Genomic DNA, 8,655 nt, shown 5'->3' with positions numbered 1-8,655 from the left:
TAATGTAGCAGGAATAAGAGAGCATTCAGGGGACAGAATGTGAGATATTTCCAGAAGCTTCACAGTGTCTGAATATAGCAAAGAACCAAGAAGCTTAATTGAAAACGCCCCTGGATTAATCAAGAATGTTTGTGATCAATGAAACAAAAGGTCAAAATTTCTCTTGATTGCAATATAACACAATCTCAAGACTGAACCATTAAACCTTTAGATGCCTTACAGAGAGATTTTTGACTCTGTAATTATTTTTAAGAGAGATTTTTGCTACAGGGCACATGCACTTACCAGAGAGTCAGAGAGACAGAAAGCGAGAAATCACCCGCCAGGGGGGATGGTCACACCGCAGTCCCTTCAGGTCCCAGCACCTGATGTGAGTTTTAAGCCCCCAGGTCTGAGATACAAACCATAGTCCACCACATGAGAGTCCAGTGACATAACCATTGTACCATCTGCTTGTCCTGACTGCAGTTCTTAAAAATTAGCTTCAACATAAGGGGCAACTGGGAATCAGCAGTTAGCGTAATGGCTATGTCGCTGGACTCCCACATAGTCAACCGTGGTTCGCGTCCCGGACCCGGTGGCTTAAAACTCACGCCGGGTGCGTGTGCGTGCATGCCCAAGATCCCGAGAGGAGAATGGAGGAGAAGGGATTGTGGCGTGACCATCCCCCCGGGGGGTGATTTCTCGCTTTCTGTCTCTATGTCTGTCTCTGTCTGTCTGCCTAGCGCATGCACCCTATAGTGAAAATCTCTCAAAAAAAAAAAAAAAAAAAAACCATAAGGGGCAACCTTGTATTACCTGTTACCTGCAGTTAGCTGGTCTTCTGTAATGACCTCCAGCTCTCTACCTTCATTCTCGCAAGCATGTTCCCAGTCTGTTGAGATTAGGGTGAAGCCAGACTGATTATGCAGAATTTGTGTCAGAGTACTCCAAAGTCAAATGCAGGTGATTTGGGATTTTTCTCTTGCTTTACTAAATTTGCCTCATTTCCTTTTTTTAGGTGTATTTAATTGTGTATTGCCTCATGTGCTTAGTGAATACTTATTATTCTCTAATACTTACTTAGAATTCTCTAATACTTAAGGCTGAGCCTTGTAAAAAGTTTGGAAAATATTCTGTTTTTTTTGTTTTGTTTTTTGTTTTTTAACTACTGGTGTATTACATTTAGTGGTCCATCTTGAACTTTCACAGAATACTCAGTAATAAAAATCCATTTTGAAGAGAGATCTAATACTGCTAACATTCGCAACTGTGACTATCACAATACTTTAATATTTATTAAGAACTCTCACAAGATCTTATTTTGACTCACCCTAAGTTTCTGAGGTTTGAAGCTAACAGTTGGGTGCTAGATTGGAGGACTAGGGTATGAGCGTTTTAGAAATAATTAGATCTGAAATGTTATAATGTGCTTATGATACATGCTAACTGATACGTTGTCCATCAGTTAAGATCATCTACATCTGTTTATTTTGCATTGTGATTGGTGAAGCCTAGTGTCCAAGGAGACCTTGGGAAAGAGAGGGCGAGGGTGGAATAAGGGAGGGACATTGGCCAGGCCGTGGTGCCTGTTGCCCAAGCCCACACATACTGTAACTCCTATTTTTATGTCCTCATATATTTGGTTTTTATGTAAATTTATTTTGAATAAAGTACTTCATGGCTTAAAAAGTTGAAAAGCCCCTAATATAAATCACTAACGTTGCTTCAATAATGAAGGATTAAATCCATGTATTTAGGGGTTCAATAATCTGTTGTTATGCTCTGGCATTCTAATAGCTAAAGGGACAAAATCAGACACATTTGATTGTAGAGCTTAGATTTTATTCTACATACCTGAGACTGTGCTTTCTCTTTTTTTTTTTTTTTTGAGAAGTTTTCGCTATAGGGCACGTGCACTCGCCAGACAGAGAGAGACAGAGAGACAGAAAGCAAAAAATCACCCCCCAGGAGGGATGGCCACACCGCAATCCCTTCCCCTCCATTCTCCTCTCGGGATCCCGGGCCCGGACATGAGTTTTAAGCCGCCAGGTCTGGGACACGAACCGCGGTCGATTACGTGGGAGTCCAGTGACATAGCCATTACGCTAACTGCTGGTCCCTGTATTTTCTCTTTTACAAGTTTATACAATTTTGCATGTAAGTTTACAATAGTGGTACGTAGAAGAGCTTTTCTTCCTAGATCCTTTTCATGATCATCTGAGTACACTCCAAAAATTTATTATAAATGTCTTAGTAATATCAATAGAATAATTTTAAATGTTTTCAATGGCAAATGATAAAAAAAAAAAGTTGAACTCTGACTAGCCTATGGGATTTATTGATTTATATCTCTAAAAGTTTCAGAGCCAGTTTTATCCTAGAAGAGATTTGCTATAAAAACAAGTTCTGCCCCCTTGTACTGTCCACTTTCTGCCATGGGATAAGGCAGTACAAAGGCCTTTGCTAGATGTGGGCCCCTCTGTCTTGGGCTTTTTGACCTTCAGAACTGTAGAAAATAAGTCTCTGTTTCTTATAAATGATCTAGTCTCAGGTATTCTGTCATAGCAGAACATAGACTGAGACAGACATCCTAGGCTATGAGATAATCTACATCGATATAGGGTGAAAGGCATTTTATGCCCCTTTGGGAAGAAATACCTCCTGAGAGCAACAGGAAGAGAATGGAAATCTCATCACAATCTTCTTAGAGTTCTCATTATTTGTAATATCGACATTCACATAAATTGATATTTTATTTAGTTTTTACCACTGTTTCTTGATTTCATACCTGTGTGAGTGGCATCTCGCTCTGAGTTTAATTTCAAGTGTTTAATTTCCTTTTATTTGGGGATTTCTCCCAACTTATGAATGACTTCCTTCCATGGACCTGACCCTAAGTTGATTCTTTTGATTGCCATGAGATGAAATTCTCTGTATACAGAGAAAGAAACAAATGTTACATATCAGATTCTCTGTTGCCAATTGCAGGGCATGGCTAACTAGCTGTATTTCTTAAAGATTGATGCTATCTTATTCACTTTCCATTTCTTACACTCATGCTATATAACCATAGTTCCTCCCTGACCCAGCTGGCCATTAAGACAAATTGGTTCCAGGAGCTCAAGGCAAACGTGCTCCCAACCCAAGTGTAGCCCTTTCCAATTTCTTTGAAAAGCCCCAACTTGTTCAGATGGTGGAGGTCAAAGTGGAAGAGAGTGAGTGAGAGGATGAAGCTGTGAGTGCCTCGGGGTCACCATTCACCCAACCCTTTCTAGGTTATTACAGGCTGTAATAGCTGCTACCCCTCACCCTCTGTAGTACTTTATTGGAGTTGTCTTGTCCTTTTCATTCTCACCAGTTCCACCCTGGAACACTTATCGTAAACAATTCTTATGTTACTGTTACCAGTTTTCTCTCTGAACATGTGAAACTAAGTGCTGAGGTTATCCTGGGTCCTGAAGTGATATTTTAGTTCGTGTTGGGACCAGTAACGGCGATAGCCTTCGGTTAAGTCTCTGTAAGGAATATCTTCAGCATTTGCTGTAGGCACCAGCAGGGGTTTTCTGTGCTTTCATTCTGGATTTCAGAGCCTGGGGAGCAAAGTTATGGCTCATGTTGAAAACTACTAGAGTCGGGCCAGCAGGTGGCATGGTGGTTAAGGTGTTGGAATTCCCACATGGCCGGCTATTGTTTGAGTCTCGGACCTGGAGGATTGCTCTCTTTCTCTCTCTTTCTCTCTCTCTCTCTTTCTCTCTCTGTCTTTCTCTGGCAAAATTCATGTGAAAAATAATATTAACAGTAATAATAATAATAAATAATTTTTAAAAAGAAAACCACTGTAGTCTCTGTGGTGATTGATTTCATCGCCCATGTGTAGGCAAGGGCACAGTATTAGACCCTTAAACAAAAGGGCATGCTTTTCTTTAAATTGCTTAGGAAAACATGATTCCATAGCTGATCATTGAATTTCTAAACAAAGTTATGCAATTTTCATGTGAAAAATCTATGTGGTTCTACTGACATAGAATGTATAAAACATAAAATTTTCAAAGACCACCCTCTTTTAGGGGTGATAGAGACCAACCCCTTTTAGAGAAACCCAAACTCTTTTTCATTCAGGCTTGCAAAGGGACTGAGCTTGATGGTGGGGTCCAGGCAGACTCCAGACCGATCAATGACACAGATGCTAATCCCTGATATAAGATCCCAGTTGAAGTTGACTTTCTCTTCCCAATTCCATAATTCCAGACTATTACTCATGGAGGAGCCCAGGAAGAGGCTCCCGATTTGTGTTCCATCCTGGACGAGCATGGGAAGGACTTGGAGACCAAGCAGATCCTCATGAGGTGAACAACAGGGTGGCCAGGCTCTTCGAGTGTCACTCAGATGACCCACGCTTCCACAAGAAGAAGCAGATCCCACGTGTGGTCTCCATGCTTACCAAGGAACTTCATTTTTGTCAGTAATCATTCTGGGATCATTCTAGCTTAGAACCTATGGATCATTCATGGATTAGATTTTGTTTAATGCTCTTGAAGTATCTGGACATTTAACAGGATTTTAACTTCAAGAAAATTTATTGATTCAACAAGTAAGAAACTTTCTGGTGCTGCCTGTGTTCTCTGAATTTTGAGAGACTTTAAAAATATGTTACTCATTTGATGACTACAATTTCCTCAAGATTAATTTTCTGTTCTCATTTGATGACTACAATTTCCTCAAGATTAATTTTCTGTTCGTATTTCTTTCACCTTGCTATTGCACTTAGTACATGCAACAGAAGTGACCTCTGGAGAAGACCCTTGACTGTGTCTACAGTGGTGGCATTGAAGGAGTCAGAGTCCTGTTGGCAAACAGAATCCTAGTGCTTGACAAAAAACAGACAAGAAGATATTCATTGGCCTGTATTGCAGAAAGTGGCTATAGAGTATGGTTTGGGTGATTTTTTTTCCCCAATGGTTTAGGGCAGATTCACATGCAAAAAAATTTCCCAGATAAATTAGAAGACAAGAAACATTTTCATGATCATAGTGCACATCAGTCAGGATCCCGTCTGGAAAACAGAAAACATCTAGGTGTTTTAATAGAGGAAATTTAACACAGGAAATTGACTTAGATAGATGGTACAAGAAAAGCCAAACAGCAGGAAGTTGTTACCACACCCAGAGCTCAGAGGATAGTAGGAAGAGGCACAGTTCCTGAGTTCAAAGTTGTTACCACACCCAGAGCTCTGAGGACAGTTGGAAGAGGCATAGTTCCTGAGTTCAGAAGCTGGGATTATCCACAAGAGCTGGAACATGTGGGGTCCCTGGTGGGAAACCAGAATCATGGAAGGATTATAGAAAATGGAGCCATGATAAAGACAGAGCCACTACCTAAGATGGAGGCAAAACCAGAGCTACAGAAGATCCAGAGAAATAACCAGGCCTTGCCTCTCCTACCCTCCAGTCTTTCAACAACAGTTTACGATTCCAGCCCTACCTGGAAGCCAGCTGGTGAAGGTCCTGGGGAGTGTAATTTCCCATGGCACAGAGCAGAGCTGGAGATAGTGAGGCAAAGCAGGAACAAGAAATAGATGTAAACCTGGCCCAGAATAAGAATTTAAGTAAAGCAATCCCTCGATATTCAACAGTCCATCTACTCGATCATTTTTCCATTGAGTTGTCAGATAATCTATGTATATGCAAAATAATCTGTTCTAGCTTTAAAATACACCTAGAACTTTTTAGATTATTCTGAGCCCTATTTCAAGTAAAAAAAATGGTTACTTCTGATTTTGTAAGTGGGAGTTTATGGTAGAGACTTTTAGCACTTTGTTTTCAAGATGGTGTTTTCTTTTGAATTCTTGATAAACTACTTTTTATCTTCCTAATAACTGGTTAACAAATGTTCATATTTATTGATTAAAATGTGGTGGTTTAATGCCTTAAAAAATTCAAGGAGCTATATTAAAAAAGTAAAAAGAAACAGAAATTAATGTTAGTATATTTTATTAAACAAATACATGTAAAAATATAATTTCAGCATGTAATCAACAGAAAATTTATTAATAAAATGTTACTTTTTTCTCTGAACTAAGTCTTCAATATCTGGGATGTATTTTATACTTACAACCAATCTTAATTTTGACTAGCCAACTTTCAACAGTGTCTAGTCTTGGGAAAAGGATTTTTAGGCTCCCTAAGAGCAAATACACAGCAATTCTTAAATTTCAAGCTGCAGTGATCTTCAGCATGTCTTGCTTAGGGATAATGGTATCAATTTATTTTTGTGTTCTCAAAGGAGGTCTTTAATTGTTTGAATAATAGGAGATTCAGGCTTCAAAGTTGGGGTGGGAACTTGAGTAGATTTTCTCATAGATCTCCTATAATATTTTTGTAGACTTTGGTGAAACTATTTTTGTCTTGTTTTGTTTTAGGCTTTAAGCTAATTTTATATCAAAACCCCTTGCCTACTTTCATTTTTAAAATGAGACAGACTGACCTTAAAAAACTAGCTCTATTTTCTTTTCAGCATTTTTGCTATAATTTTTAGATACAATTTTAAAAGCTGCTAAGTTAGAACGCAGAATATGTCTATTCCTATTTTATAATTATTTATCTCTGAAAACAGATTTCCACTTAAAAGTATTTATTTTAAGGGGCCGGCAGGTGTCATGGTGGTTAAGGATGCTGGACTCCCATATGGCCAACCATAATTCATGTCCTAGACTTCGTAGCTTGCTTTCTCACTTTCTCTCTGTGTCTCCCTTTGTCTCTCTCTGGTCAAATTGAAAATTAGTGATAAATAAATAAACAAACAAATCTTTTTTTAAAAAAATTATTTTAAGATAAAGGAAGGGAGAGAAAGAAGTAACCTCAACAGGATCTCACCACTCTTCCTAGGAAGCCCAGAGTCTAGGTGTTCAGGTGACCCAGGACCCAAGTTTGGGCCTCCTGTTACTTCAGTTTTTTGCACCAGCCTTCTACTACCTGTGCTAATATGCTGGGCCTTATTTTACTTAACTTTATGATCGATGAGATTATGATTAATTAATCAGAATGTAAACGGTATAGAACTAGGCAATTAAGTATCCTTCAATCAGAATGTTGATTAACCTCCTTATTAATTTGTTTTTTCCCTCTTTCTTACACTATTCCTCCCTGATGAATATTTTCATTGTAGGTGTTATAAAATGAAGCTTTATTTTTTATCATAATAAGCTTTTAGATGGTGCTTTGTAGTACAAAAAGATTTGTTGTCACAATTTTCCTTTTTGTATAAAATCTCAGTTTATACCAGAAAGTAACCACTTAGCAACACCTAAAAAGAAGTGAACATAGGTTTTACGTGAAAATATAAAATTGTAGTTACTACAATTATTTTGCTTTTTGGAAATGTTTAACAAAATTAATAATAATTTACCCTCCTGGTTGAGAGTTGATGCCTGTGGGAAATACCTGTTGCTGGTAGCCGCCTGTATTAGTCGTATATTGCTGCGTAACTAATTACCACAAACGGAGTGGCTTAAAACTAGTTTCTTGTTTTGTTGGTCAGAGGTCTGGGCAGAATGTTGCTAGGTTCTCTGTTCAAGGTCTCACAGACTAAAATTAAGGTGTCAACTGAAACTGGGGTATCATCGGAGGCTTAGGGCCCTCTTCTAAGCTCATGTAATCATTTGCAAAATTCATTGCATTATAGCTGTTGTATTCTAGGATCACTGCCCTGCAGTCCTCTATTACTATTATAGTAATAAAATATACATAATATAAAAAAAGAATTGTCACACATCAGGACCAGCAGATGTCGTAGTAGTTATGTTGTTGAACTCCCAGGGCTGACTACAGTTTGAGTCCTGGATCTGGTGGCTTGACAATCACACCAGGCACGTACACATGTGTGACCAAGATCCTGAGAAGAAAATGGAGGAGAAGGGATTGCAGTGTGGCCATCCCCCTGGGGGGTGATTTTACACTTTTCTTCTCACCATGTCTATCTGTCTTTCTCTCTGTGTGTCTCTCCTAGTGAGTCCACATACCCTAAGGCAAAAAACCTCTTTTAAAAAAAAGGAAAGGAAAAAAAAAGAGTCACACATAAAATGGAAACTTCAAGTAAGCTCATAGAGTCTCTAAAAAACCAATCTTCTCTGAAAACAGATTTCCATCTACCTAAGTCACCACTGTAAGAAAAAACTTCTGTATATCTTGGGGCTTTTTAGGAACGTGCACCTGAAATAGCTCCAGATCCTACATAAACTCATTGGGCTTTTTGTTTTATGTATATACTAATTGCCCAAATGCATTCCTCCCTTATTTCCTGGACTCCCTGTCCCCACACTTTGCTTCATGTTAACAAAGTGACTCTAGGTAACCGTGAGATCATCCTGCTGCCCTTGTCATCGAACTCAACCAGTCACTGCTATCCAAGACTTCTTGCTAGTCTTCCCTCTCATTTCTGTCTTTAAACTTATTCTGACATCTGTAACACATGGGCACACACTATCCTGGCAACCTGGATTTGGTACTATCGGGGCGATCATCCTAACCCTAGCCCAAATAAGATCTCGAGCTTTACTTACTTGCCTCAGCCTTCTTTTATGTTAAAACACTCCTAATATTCATTTTTTTATACTCTATGACTCTGAAGGAAATAATGTTTTTCTAACAAGACAAAATTCAATTAAAGTTTTTTCCT

At 38.7% G+C, this 8,655-nt stretch overlaps 1 protein-coding gene across 1 annotated transcript in view; it reads left to right on the top strand.

The window, feature by feature from the left end:
- LOC114006789 (caspase-7-like) overlaps window positions 1-5,918 on the top strand; it is a 78,436-nt gene extending 72,518 nt beyond the window's left edge. The window contains exon 2 of the mRNA XM_027769724.1: window positions 4,231-5,918. Coding sequence (XP_027625525.1) covers window positions 4,231-4,448 — 218 coding nt within the window. The 3' untranslated portion in view covers window positions 4,449-5,918. The remainder of the gene's footprint in view (window positions 1-4,230) is intronic.
- Window positions 5,919-8,655: the final 2,737 nt, after the last annotated feature.

This window comes from Tupaia chinensis, unplaced genomic scaffold (assembly GCF_000334495.1).
Source record: "Tupaia chinensis unplaced genomic scaffold, TupChi_1.0 Scaffold000085_1, whole genome shotgun sequence".
Lineage (NCBI taxonomy): Eukaryota > Metazoa > Chordata > Mammalia > Scandentia > Tupaiidae > Tupaia > Tupaia belangeri.
This window is presented reverse-complemented; position numbering and strand designations above follow the sequence as displayed.